At 39.5% G+C, this 14,875-nt stretch overlaps 1 protein-coding gene across 1 annotated transcript in view; it reads left to right on the top strand.

The window, feature by feature from the left end:
- Window positions 1-14,875, top strand: part of LOC134666012 (uncharacterized) — a 234,362-nt gene that overhangs the window by 36,947 nt on the left and 182,540 nt on the right. The window contains exons 2-3 of the mRNA XM_063523093.1: window positions 12,712-13,662; window positions 13,905-14,099. Of these exons, the coding sequence (XP_063379163.1) occupies window positions 13,020-13,662; window positions 13,905-14,099 (838 nt within the window). The 5' untranslated portion in view covers window positions 12,712-13,019. The remainder of the gene's footprint in view (window positions 1-12,711; window positions 13,663-13,904; window positions 14,100-14,875) is intronic.

Here is a 14,875-nt window from a genome sequence, read left to right as displayed (position 1 = left end):
GTCATGTCTGCCGCATGCCGAATGACTTATGGGCCAAGATAACCACGGAGTGGGTGCCCCATGAATCGAACCGGAGATCCGGCAGACCACGTCGGCGATGACGGGATAACTTAGGCTCCTTTTTGAGAGACTGGCCAGATGCAGCTCACAATCGGGAGGAATGGAAGAAGAGGGGGGAGGCCTTTGCCCAGCAGTGGGACACAATAGGCTCGCAATAAATAATAATATATGACAGATTATTTGCCGCTGCCGCTACTGTACAGTATAAAACACGCTGATATAGCTTGTAAGACCAGTGTCGAAGACGGCTCCCGATAATTTGACTGCACTCACGTAACTAGTATATTGAAAATGCCACGACAATGGAAGCTTGCCCGAGGCATTCATTTTTCTGCTCACGGAATCTAATTTGAGCCATATCCCAACGACGTGGGGAACAATAGTGCTCTGAAACAATTAGCACGAGATCAAATATAGTACGGTACGTGTTTGGAAAAGTTTATATAGAAATTGGATATTAAAGTATTGTGTTTAGTTCTATTTCATGAAGTTGTTGGTAGGTAGACTAGACTACCCAAGGCTATTTCTACTCTAGGTTTTTAATCACAGAGTTCCTATGGTCACCTCCGGTCTCCATCATCAGATCAGCTCGATGACACCATAATATTTCATTGTCACCCAACTTACGTATGTATGCAACATTTCGGCTCAATCGGAAACTGGGAAGTGGATCAAATTTAACTTGCAAGATTTGATTACACACAGACAGACAGACAACGGTCAGGTGAAAGTAAATAAAAGCTTGTAAAAAGAAGAGGTTTATTGCCGGACATCGGAAAACCGATGGGTATAACATTTTATCTTCAAATTATATTATGACATCATGGAACATTATACTATCCTAATAAACATAAATAACGGAGGGACGTTTATTATCTTGGCGGTTGTGTTTATTGTCTTAGATACCGATCTTGAGCTGACAAATGCTCTTAACTAGATCCGATTAGTGAAATAACATATCCTACTACTATTCGAACGAGCGAGCGAAGCGAAGCGAAGTTCTTACATTCGACTTCGGACACGCGGCCGGCTAGCGGCACGTCCCGGCATTTCGATGTTTTTAAGCTGAACTGTCAGAAGATAGTTTGATACTCAAGAACTTAAGTAAATTTGTCCTAATTTAAATGAAACGTGTAGTTGAGGGCAGTAAATTTTAGTCATTAAATTATGAGCAGGCTTTATGAAGAGGTTATTAAGCTAGAAGAGCTTAAAATGCTAAAAAGCTATTGTGAGGGGTCATGCATTTCTGGTCATCTTTTTTGTAAGAAAGTATGGTCGAGTTTGGTATCAAATGAAAGCGCTCGGCTTGCACTTTTATAATATCGTCTTTAAATTTACCATTTTGAAATAATTAGCAAGGGAAAAATAAACAGTATAGGTATTTGACATTTGGCAAGAAACTGTGGAAGGTAGAGGTTCTACACTCCATAGGTACTTACAAGAAATATTACGGCTTACCACAGATACAGTTTATTTTAATCTCTATGGTGACTCAGTTAAAGGCTCCACAGAGCTTACAATTATAGTTTGTCAAAGGACTGTCTCGTTTCAAACACAGACAGAGAGAATCATATTATCTTTGTCTTACACCAGTACTAGCACCCGAAAGAAAAGGACGAGTATAGTTTTTTTGTTCATAAGAACAAGTAAATAATTACTGACAAATTTGATTTGACAACTATATTCGCACGCGTTTTCAATCCATTGTCGACTTTAGCCTGGCCACAAGGCCACAGACGTTCGGAATGGGGTTGGCAACTGTCAAAGGTTTGCATAGATGGCGCCATCATAGCTTGCCTCTTTGTCTATGAGATTTGGCTTAAATGACTGGTATCAAGGACATGTATATTCATTAAAAAATAAAATTGACACAATTCTAGGGATTGACAGGGCAAGCTATGCTGGCGCCATCTTCAAAATACTTCGACCGGCCAACCCCATTTTCCGAACGGAATGACATTTGTAGAGCGACGTCCCGTTCCTACCTGTCATTCCGTACGGAAACTGAATGAAAATTCCGAACGTCTGCGGCCAAGGTAAGTATGCAACAAAATATAGATGAAGATGGCGGCCATGCACTGTCATAAAAATCGTCATGGATGTCGTTTTTTAGGTTTTGGGGGGCGCAGATTTCGAAAATGATGATTATTTTGAAATCCATCATGGCGGCCATCCACTATGTCATAAAAGTCGTCATGGATGACGTTTTATAGGTTTTAGGGGGCCCCGATTTCGAAAGAGATTACCATTTTGGAATCCAAAATGGCGGCCATGCACTATGTCATAAAAGTCGTCATGGGTGTCGTTTTATAGGTTTTAGGGGCCACAGATTTCGAAAATGATGACCATTTTGGATTCCAAGATGGCGGTCATGCACTATGTTATAAAAGTCGTCATGGATGTCGTTTTATAGGTTTTGGGGGGCGCAGATTTCGATAATGATGACCATTTTGGATTCCAAGATGGCGGTCATGCACTATGTCATAAAAGTCGTCATGGATGTTGTTTTATAGGTTTTGGGGGGCGCAGATTTCGATAATGATGACCATTTTAGATTCCAAAATGGTGGTCATACACTATGTCATAAAAGTCGTCATGGGTGTCGTTTTATAGGTTTTAGGGGGCACAGATTTCAAAAATGATGACCATTTTGGATTCCAAAATGGCGGCCATGCACTATGTCATAAAAGTCGTCATGGATGTCGTTTTATAGGTTTTGGGGGGCGCAGATTTTGAAAATGATGACCATTTTGGATTGCAAAATGGCGCCCATGCACTATGTCATAAAAGTCGTCATGGGTGTCGTTTTATAGGTTTTAGGGGGCACAGATTTCGAAAGAGATTACCATTTTGGAATCCAAAATGGCGGCCATGCACTATGTCATAAAAGTCGTCATGGGTGTCGTTTTATAGGTTTTAGGGGCCACAGATTTCGAAAATGATGACCATTTTGGATTCCAAGATGGCGGTCATGCACTATGTTATAAAAGTCGTCATGGATGTCGTTTTATAGGTTTTGGGGGGCGCAGATTTCGATAATGATGACCATTTTGGATTCCAAGATGGCGGTCATGCACTATGTCATAAAAGTCGTCATGGATGTTGTTTTATAGGTTTTGGGGGGCGCAGATTTCGATAATGATGACCATTTTAGATTCCAAAATGGTGGTCATACACTATGTCATAAAAGTCGTCATGGGTGTCGTTTTATAGGTTTTAGGGGGCACAGATTTCAAAAATGATGACCATTTTGGATTCCAAAATGGCGGCCATGCACTATGTCATAAAAGTCGTCATGGATGTCGTTTTATAGGTTTTGGGGGGCGCAGATTTTGAAAATGATGACCATTTTGGATTGCAAAATGGCGCCCATGCACTATGTCATAAAAGTCGTCATGGGTGTCGTTTTATAGGTTTTAGGGGGCACAGATTTCGAAAATGATAACTATTTTGGAATCCAAAATGGCGGCCATGCAGTATGTCATAAAAGTCGTCATGGATATCGTTTTATAGGTTTTAGGAGGCGCAGATTTCGAAAATGATGACTATTTTGGAATCCTAGATGGCGGCCATGCACTATGTCATAAAAGTCGTCATGGATGTCACTTTGTAGGTTTTAGGGGTCCCTGATTTCGAAAATGATGATCATTTTGGAATCCAAAATGACGGCCATGCAGTATGTCATAAAAGTCGTCATGGATGTCGTTTTATTGGTCATGATCATCATTTTCGAAATCTACACACCTGTTTCAAATAAGGTATAGGTAGATGCATCCTAGTAAGTCAACAACATCTATATCTACTATCGAATTGTACTTTCGATAGTAGTACGAAATGTAATCTGAAAGGAGTCAAGTAATATATTCCCGTAATGAGGAATCTACATTGATTCCAATTACTAGTAATTGTAGTATTCGAAAATTGATTCCTGATTCCTCAAATGGAATTGTACTTAGTAATTCGGTATTGTTAGATTACAAAGTAATCTGGGAATCGGTAATCAGATTACCGATTAGAATAAGTAATTTCAAGTAATCGTGGAATTAGGAATCAATTACGAAATGCCCATCTCGGACTAACTAGCACTGCATTCAATTGATCTTTTTGGCGAACCGCGAGTTTACAGTTCGGGGCGAACTACTAGTTAATTATAAATCGACAATGGGCCCGATTCGGATTTTGAAATACAGGTCTATTCGGATTTCGAGATAATCATAAGATCTAGAGACAATTTAGAGATCAACTAGATTTACATTAGATATCGACTAGATGTGACTTGGATATCTAAGTCATAACTTGTCAAAATCGTTCAAGAGGACCTCCAGAATCGCGGAAACGTCAAATTTGACATATCTATCTTACAAATATCTTTAAATTATCCATATCGTAACTTGTTTAAGTCTAGTAGAAATCTAATTCATTTTCCGAATCGAGCCGATAGACATCTATTAGATATCTTTTAGACATCACCAAGATACGATCACGATATGTTTAAGGTCTAACCTTTCAAATTTGACATTTGCGCGATTCTGCAGATACTCTTGACCAATTTCCTCAGGATATGACTTAGAGATCCAATTCACATATAATAGATATCTTACTCTAAGTATCTGAAACCTGGACGACGTATGCAAAAATAGAACGTCGTTTTAACTCTTTCTACATGCGTTGCCTTCGTAAGATCCTAGGAATATCATGGCAGGACAGGGTGACAAACGAAAGGGTTCTAGAAATTGCACAGCTGCCTAGCCTAACAGCGTTTCTCAAGCAGAGACGTTTGCGTTGGCTAGGGCATGTGCACAGGATGGAACCCTCTCGACTACCTCGTCGTGTTCTTCTTGGTGCGGTTGCGAATGCAAAAGGTAACGTTGGGAGGCCATTGCTTCGCTTTAAAGATTGCGCAAAGAGGGACATGATTGCCTTCCATATAGACCACCAAGACTGGGAGAAGCTCGCAGAGCAGCGGACGGAATGGCGCAAACGTGTTGTGGAGGGTCGCAAGTTTTGTGATGAGACCTGGTTCGCCGCACTTGCTGACAAGAGGCAAAGACGACGACAAGGTGTCTCAGTACCGGTTTCCGCAAACTTCTCTTGTCAGACCTGTGGTAGACCATGTCGATCTCGCATCGGTCTATTTAGCCACCAAAAACGGTGTTACACCATAAATCGTCTGATATAGACGAAAAGGCCTATGATGATGATGATGACTCTAAGTATCTAACGTAAAAGTGACATTGGTTGCCCGAATTGCGCTGCAAAAGAGAACTAGTTGATATCTAAACTTTAACGTATCTAGAATGGATCTAGTACGTGTCGAAGTTCGAATACGGCAGAATAACTCCGTCGGACTATATGTAAATATACTAAATATATCCGTGTTTGTCACCTCTTCACGCTAAAACCGTCGATCCGATTTAGGTAAACTTTGGTATGGAAATAGTTTGATCATACTACATCGTCATGCCATGCAGTCGAAGTCGTAGGCAGAAGGTAAACATAGGTTGTACAGTCAACGACAAAAATATATTTACATCATCATCTCAGCCATAAGACGTCCACTGCTGAACATAGGCCTCCCCCTTGGACCTCCATACGTGCCGGTTGGAAGCCCGCCAGCCCCGCATCCAGCGTCTTCCGGCGACCTTATCAAGGTCGTCTGTCTGACTGTCCATCATTCTTGCCTTATTTCGAAGGAGATGGGTGCACAAGTGTAAACATATTTTGACGTCGACTGTACAATAATATGGGTAGGAATTGGTAAGATACCTATAAGAGTTTTAAAATCAATATTATTGTGTCTAATAAACACATTCACGGCTGAGTTGCTATGGTCGTAGCGCTACGTTGTAGCCGATAACGTGAGTTTCCCGGTATGTAGCGGAAATTATTCATACGTAACCGACGTAGACAAAACGACACCGTCGGCGCGATTCGTGAAATGAATTAGACATACACTAGATATGAAATAGTAAACATATGTGACGTTCCACGAAAAAAGGTATCTTATGGCGGCTGGCGCTTACGCTATTATTAACGCCACTCCAATATTCCGCCGGAGCAATGGTACCTTTTGCCGTGGAAGTGGAAAGTCACATATCTTTACTATTTCATATCTAGTGAATCTCTAAATCATTGCCCGAATCGCGCCGCGTGTCATGATTAGCGCTCAATGGATTGAGAAGTTTCCTGAAAGATCATTCTGATTTGAAGCTACGTATTTCAATGCCGTCCATTTTAAATTGTATACAAACTTATACACATATATGTTTAGAATATTTCCCGATTAATATGAAGTGAAGGCATAGCGATATTCACAATTAATTTCAGGTTGTTAGTGTCGGACCAAGGAAAGTCTGCAGCGGATTTGATATCTCACGCAGTGCAAGTGTCATTTATGCGTCATAATTTCATAGAAGTTTAAAATAACACGGGCTATCAAATCCGCTGCAGACTTTTCATGGACTGAATATAGACTGAATTTTCATTCTCCTAAAATGTATTTACTTAAATATTTTTTCATGTTATTCTATGAGGGTTTCCGCGATCCTGATTTTCACTAGATCGTGATCTTCAGCTGTTGTCAAAATCCACCAATAAAAAAAACGGGCAAGTGCGAGTCGAACTCGCACACGAAGGGTTCCGTACCATAATGCAAAAAAATAAAAAACAAAAAAAAAAGCAAAAAAAAAACGGTCACACATCCAAGTACTGACCACTCCCGACGTTGCTTAACTTTGGTCAAAAATCACGTTTGTTGTATGGGGGCCCCATTTAAATCTTTATTTTATTTTGTTTTTAGTATTTGTTGTTATAGCGGCAACAGAAATACATCATCTGTGAAAATTTCAACTGTCTAGCTATCACGGTTCGTGAGATACAGCCTGGTGACAGACGGATGGACGGACGGACGGACGGACGGACGGACGGACGGACGGACGGACAGCGAAGTCTTAGTAATAGGGTCCCGTTTTACCCTTTGGGTACGGAACCCTAAAAACATGGTTAAGCATGATTGGTGGATTATAACAGCTAGACTTCTCGCCACAGTGCTGCCATCTAGTGGAAAACTCGATGGCAAACCCTCATTGTAATAGGGTGAAGAATATGAACACATTATAACTTCGTCTATGTAACATGGCCTGAGTGACCCGCGCTTCTAGAGGGCTCACAGACGGCATAAGGAGGTCGAGTGGCTCGACAATGCCTAGCCCATGCCCACCTCGGTTCCTCATTAACGTTGCGGAAAATAAGGGATGAAATAAAATATGACCATTATCCAAGAAAAGAAGCGTATTTCCATTATACTTTAAATACCAGCTTGACTCTATTAAATTAAAATAATGGCACAGAATAAATAATAGTACTAAGTACAGAAGACTCACTCTCTAACAAAACGCGTTACGATCAGCACAGATATGGCCGCTAGGTGGCGACAGCGCCACGCGCGGCTTATGGCAAACCCCAAAATTGGGGCCGAACGGATGTACTTTTAGCTACCTGTAGCAAAGCGACGAAATCGCGGAGTGAGACACGCCTGAAAATGGTCATAAAATTTTATTTGTTCTTATTAACTCACTTGTAATATGTACAGTCAACTGTAAAAATATGCGTGCACAAATCATCTCAAAAATATGTCCCATAGCCCTTATGTGAGCGAATTAAGAACTATGGGACATATTTTTGAATAAGTTGGCTACACCCATATTTTTAGAGTTGACTGTACGAACAACATTGATAAACGAAGTAAACGATTATACTATTAGGGTGCATTGGGGTAAATGCGAAGGCGGGGTAATTCCGAAACTGGCAAATATCTACTAAACTAGAAACAGTTCATACTTTAGCAACACTTACGCCGCTGCAACGCTTACATGGCATCTTGCGTACTGTTGCTACAGTAGAAAGTGTTTCTAGTTTAGTAGATATTTGCCAGTTTCGGAATTATCCCGCCTTCGGATTTACACGGCTTACGTTGGATCTATGAACTTCAACACTCGTCTCGCCATCTCTAACGATCGATAGCTTATTGTATATTTATGAAAATTAAACTCATTGAATTACAGAATCCTAAAATGGTACTTAGCTACCAGCAATCCCGCAGATGTATATTTTCTTTTGAAATATATATATGCCACAAGGTAATAATAGCTAGAGTCAGAGCAACACAAATCTGCAACGATTTTTATAGGACACGCAGTGCAAGTGTTATTTTAAAGTTCAAACTTCTTTATGCTTACTAAAATAACTACCAACAGATTATTTTTAATTTTTATGACAAGTTAAAAATAATTGAAAAACGTGACGTCTGAGTCATTTACAAGGATGAATATAGACCCAGGTCGGGACACGTGCGCGAAGCCAAAATAATACTGGATCAATGCAATCGGCAAAGTTTCGTCGACCTTTTAAAATAAACAGAATCTGCTATTTGCGTGGTCCTATTTCGAGATTGGAAACCTAATAAAGTAGAATCCGATATTTGTGTTGAAATCCACTTAATTCTTTCGCGGCTCAATGGAATCGTTTATCGGAATAAAAATGCGATAAACTTATCGTTTTATTTTTGTGGCAGTGGCGAAAAAGGAACTCTATTAGCAAAGTGCGAATGTCCATCCGGATGATTGATATTTTTTAGATCCTTTGTGGGTTTACTGAAAAGGAGAATTATTGTTTCTTGCCTTTAAATCGTATTTACAAAGGATTTGAATTTATTCTAGCCAAAATTAAGAGTTAACACTCATATTTTAACTTAATATTGAACACACACTCACTCAATAACCACAAAAAAATCACATAAAAATGTTATTATATCACTTTAAACTCTCGCGTTTTGTACACATATTTGATTACACAAACGGTCTACCACGGTATAATTTCATTGTTTTTACCTTTAATTCCGAAGTTTTAGCTGAGCTGCACCAGCTGTGGTGTGTTGTGGTTAAACTAAATAATGAAATTATATCGCGGTAGACCCGTTTGTGTAATAGAAAATGTTATTATAATATAATTAGTTGAATTACTCGAAACCACGCTGTTTAATCTCTCTCTTTTAAGGGTAGACTATAAAAATTAATCATTTTAATATTTCCCTTGTGCAAAATTTAAGTTACCTATCATACGGATTGTTTTATCGTTATGGATTTAGAACGAATAGGTAATTCGTTACTCGTGTCGATTTAAAACACTCCCTTCGGTCGCTATTAAATTTATCGCCACTCGTTGCGAATTTTCTTTTTTTCGTACTTGTATCCTTATAGACTATTACAGAGCCGATTTTTTGAAGGCGTGAAGGCCTTTTTTTTTGAGCAAATGTACTGTATATATTCACAATAATACCTACCCCAGAAGTTTAAAATGAACATTTTATTTTACTCGATACACTAAAAGCGATTAATTTTAAAAGTAATCTTCGTAAAATTTGCGTCGATTGGCTTGTCAAATTAATTCCTAAAGTCGACCGGGACTTTAAATCGGATGGAGGAATTGATTTAATTTGAGGAATAAATGCGTCACTTGGTGTAAATGCGTATATTGATTGCGTTGATTGATGTCTCTAATTGTCTATTGGTCTTATTAAGTGTCCTACTTTTCAAAGGAATCATTTCAAAAAATCGTTTGAAGCGACGTTTAGTACCTAAAGTTAAAAAGTAAATAAATATTGATTGGTAAATTTGTCATGTTGCTTAAAAAAAAAGAAATGTTAACAGTAAAGTAAAAAATTTGGAAAGGGAACATGGAGGATACTATCAACACTTTTGTAACTGTGCTAAGTGGCTACAATCTAATCGAATAAATTTAATTTAATATTGTAGATAGCTAGCATACTCGTATATTGCTTTTGTCTTGATTACAGTAGCAATTATAATATATAATTAATTTTACCCGAATCGCCTTATAATAGTAAGGTCAGCATTTATTCTCTTGATTACCAATTAAAAATTTTAATTAACTGCCGTATTCAATCATTTTAGATATCCCTCCGATACCAAACAATTAAAAGCAATTAGGCCATTAAAATTAAGGCTTAGCCCCTTAATGGTTTGAGTCGGTGTCACGGATTCCTTGACTTTAATCAAACAGCTTGAAGGTACCTAGCTGAAACCTTCTCGGGATTCTTGTGTCAAGGGTCGTTGTCAGTGATTGACGTCACGCAATCTAAATTTGATGCTTTTGAGTCTCTTATAAGTAAGGTATCTTAGATTATTTATGATTGATGATCTGTGTGTGATCAGTGACAATATTTTTATTATTATTTTTTGATTGAGAAACTTTGATTTGCTATCATTCAATCAATCAATCAATCAATATCATTTATTTGCAAGAATACTTAATTATAGGTACATTAACTACATGGTCAAAAAAAGTAACTGAGAATATACCTTTCTCACTGAAAATTCAGGCATACAGCTTTATACATAGGTAACAAATTGAGTGGGGATTGAAACACCCCTTGAACTTGAATGACTGAAAAAAAAACCGGACAAGTGCGAGTCGGACTCGCCCGCCGAGGGTTCCGTAGTTTTTAGTATTTGTTGTTATAGCGGCAACAGAAATACATCATCTGTGATAATTTCAATTGTCTAGCTATCACGGTTCGTGAGATAGCTGTATCTCACAAACAGGTGACAACTGGTGACAGACGGACGGACGGACGGACGGACAGCGGAGCCTTAGTAGGGTCCCGTTTTACCCTTTGGGTACGGAATCCTAAAAAGTTGCTTTTAGACATTTTGAAATTGAACCTGAGCAATTGAGCATCGTACGGCGCGATTCGGGAAATGAATTAGAGATTAACTAGATACGATACCTATAGTAAAGATATGTAACGTCCCACGGGTAAAGGTACCTATGGCGGTTGGCGATTACGCTGTTATTAACACCGCTCCAATATTATTGCGGCGCTATGCGACGCAAGCGCCGGTCGCCATAAGGTACCTTTTTTCGTGGAACGTCACAATTATCTTCACTATTTCATATCTAGTGAGTCTCTCGAACCGTCAGATTGTTTATGCATGCGGATGCGGCTGGTTGTATATGCGGTTTGTAATTTCTGTTATATGCTAAATTATGCCATTATGCGTAATAAAAAAGGAACATTATGCAAGAATAAAGCCGCTTGTTAAAAAACGCCGCGTCGTGTAGCCAGCTTTGAGAAGCCCAGGCTAGAGGCGCCTCATTCAGCTATTGTGTAATACTTGACCCGATTGTCTCGAGCCAGTAATACCGGCTACATACCACATTTTTAGCATTTTATCTGAATTAGTACTGCATTTTACAAAAGTAATTAACTTTAAAATACTGGCAACTCTCGCCAATATTAGGGAGAAATAGCTTGGTGACATGCTTAATAAAATCACCATATATCACTTGGAGTGATCGATTTAACAGCAATAAATAATGTGACAATATTTTATCATGTACCTAATATTATATAATACTACCACAATTTACAACTGCATGAAGCCGTGGGGAGACACTCCTGACTTCGGTCGAACTCGGCACCGTTCGGCTCAGCATTGCTCCGAGCAATTATTAGGGTTGGCATCACTTGACTTCCTTGTGCGTACACGACCACAGATAAGATAATCACTTGAATTTTGACAACCCTAAATAGCCGAAAGGGATAGTGCTATATATTAGAAAGGGATAGCATGATTCGACCCTGAATCGCTTTCAAACTTCGGGTTTGTAGGAAGTGTCCTTTCTGTACGGTAGTAGGTACTATTATTTCTTCTGAATTGAGTTGAGATTATAAATATTCAGATGACAAAATGTTTTTAAATCCACCGTCTAGAGCCAGTTTTCTAATTCAAGAAACTCGATGAATTTATAGTTTTAAAGAAAAATTAAACAAAATTCATAAAATATATCTTCTTAACAAAACATTGGAAACCGAAAGTAATTGAATAGCAAAATTAAGATTTCATAATCTAAACTCCAAAAATGTTCTTAAAACTTTATTAATTAGTAAACAGTATCAGCTAGTACAATATAACAAACTATTTAAGGTCCTAAGAGTAAGGAAAGCTATATACCCCGTGTTTACCTTTTAAGCATAACATTATTTTTATGCGTTATTTTCCTGTAAACTATAATAACGCCGTGTTTAGCTACTCATGTACAGTCGCCATCAGATATATCGGAGCAGCCAAGCTGTTCACAAATATCTGAACACGCCTCTATTGTCAAGGCGTTAGAGTGCGTGTTCAGATATTGTGAACACCTTGGCCGCTCCAATATATCTGATGGCGACTGTAGAAAACAAATGTTAGCCATTACGACCTGTAAGCGTATTCAAATTAACGTTTTAGTCTCACAAAGGATTTCATAGTATGGAAAGAGTGTGGCTGGTTTTAGTATTTAATTAATCGAGAAAAAAACTAATAGGTAAGTATAGATGTAGGACATAATTGATTTCCATCGTATTTTCTCGGAAACTTTCGTATTTGGCATACTACTTCAGTCAACCTCAGTACTTTTTGTACCGAGTCTGACTGAAATAGCAAGACACGTTCGTACGCTTCCTTAAAAAAAGGGATGGAAAATTATTATGCACTACATCTGGGGGTCACGATTATCTAATTTTACGAATGTTGTCGTTGTTTTGTTAATGTTATCTTTTTATTCATTTCTTGTTTTGTTTTTACTCAGGATGAAGATGCCTTGTATGGGCTTGAAGCTGAAGTGGCCCGAAGACAATTCCTAGATCAAAGAACCTATGGCTCAGTTACCCTCCCATTAAACATTCCTTCTCTCCTCTATTTCATAACAAATACAGAATACGTTTAAAACATTCCACGGTTATCGTCTTACTCTTCTATAATTTGTGAAATCAAACCTCTACTAAGAGCGAGAAAAAACAACGTTGAGACTGTTAGATTAAGTAAAGTGGTAGATTGATACGCGCGTGAACCTCTTCGGAGGGCGCGAGAGGCCGGCGCGATGCGGTCTCACCAGGGATGTACGTAATATATCCTGCGGAAGAAGTAGTTTCCCAATCTTACGGCACACACTCGCTGCCCAGGCCCCGGCAGCGACCCACGCTTGACGTCCTCTTCGGGCCGCCGCCGCCCGCGCCGTCCCGCGCGGACCCTCCCTTGGCCCCCAACCCCCGGCCCCCCCGCGCCGTGTCCCTCCCCAAAACGGCGCCCCCGGAGCCTGCGGACCGCGCGCCGGCCTCGCCGACGCCCTCTATCGAGCGGCCGGCTAAGCTGCGCGAGCGCACCAAAGCGAGCAAACTGCTCAAAAAACTCGGCCGTCATGAGGACAACGAATTCGGAAAAATAGTTAGAACCCCCGCTCCTGATGAATTCGAGCTTCCCGCCCCGCTGCCGACTCCCGCTTTCTCGCGGAAGAATATATTCGACCGCGATTTCGATGCCTTGTTTGAAGTGGCGAATTCGCCACAATTCACTGCTAAGATCCGCGTCACCACTCCAGAGCCGGATCGCCGTTCTGATGTGTCAGCGGTGCACTTTCCCTCCCCGTCCGAGTCTTCACTCAGCCTTCTCCCACCGCGCCCCAACTCCGCGCCTAGTCCTTCGCCGTTTTCCTTCAGAACCTCGACGCCTTCACCATCGCCACAACGATCGTCTTTTGAAGGTTTCGAACGAGAGTGGTTTGGAATGCCTGGCGACTGACTAACCGATCACATCCATAGCGCATGTTATTTCGCAATAATAACGGCTAAAGCTTCACTACGATCAAGTCATCTTCATTTTGGTTGTTTATCATGTGTTATGTGAGTTTTTTGTCGTATTGTTATGGTTGAATTCATGTATGGCGTAGTAACGCTGATAATGTTGAGATTTTATGAAAAATCACTGCTTCGTTTTGATTGACAGGTTCAAATACAAAACCGAAGAAAGTTAGTTTCTTTCGAAGGCTGAGTCGTGCTAAGACCGAACCTGACCCGATGCAGCCTCGCACGGTGATGCAGCAGCAGTCCATAGACATGGCTCTGCGGGAGCTGACGCACCCAGCACACAACGAGCAGCTCAAAAACCAACAGCAAGTCACATTCAAGCTAGTCAAAACAGGTAAGTGACCGAAACATTCTTTAATAAAATAACTTTGTAATTAATATTTCTTAAAGACAACAAAACAAGTGATTCTAAAAATGATCTAATACGAGTAGGTAAAGGATGCATCTATGTTACCATAAAAACCCGTTTTTAATGAAGACGTAATTAACGTAAACTAGTATTCCGTATCGCATCAATGAAAACGCGTTTTCATTAGGTATTTAAAACTAGTCTTCCGTGAGGCCTCAATGAAAACTAGTTTAAACACACGATTAATTATTTTACAAAATCCCTAAAGGCTACCCATAAAATATAGTAAGCCCTTTTGTTCCGCTAAAGAGATACTTTGTCGAATGGTAATTCGCCGAATAATAAATTCACACCAACAAACGTTCGATGCAAATTGAAATTAGTTCTCTGAAATGTTGTCACGATCCAATCGTATATTTTTAAAGTCGTTAAAGTTTAAAGGTTACCGACCTTTAACCTTTTTATATAAATCATTCAATGAGAAAAACATAACCTGTTTAAATAGGTCCCTGCACATTACTTTACGTATTAAATTATTTAGTAACTAAGACATTGGTTTTTTGCTACAATATGATAAATACATTCAGTGTTTAACACACATTTGAAAAGCTATTGTAGAAAGCTTTCACTCTATTACTCTACTAAATTGTCTAAAAACTTTTTACACCTCTTTGTGGATTTCCCTTTTTAGCACGGCTGGACTAGAGAAAAAAATGTAATCTGCCGTTAGCAACCAATCCTTTGAACTTTTGAACTTTTCC

The sequence above is a fragment of the Cydia fagiglandana genome, chromosome 7 (genome assembly GCF_963556715.1).
Source record: "Cydia fagiglandana chromosome 7, ilCydFagi1.1, whole genome shotgun sequence".
Taxonomy (NCBI): Eukaryota; Metazoa; Arthropoda; class Insecta; order Lepidoptera; family Tortricidae; genus Cydia; species Cydia fagiglandana.
Note: the sequence above shows the minus strand (reverse complement) of the source record. Positions and strands in the feature narration are given on the sequence as shown.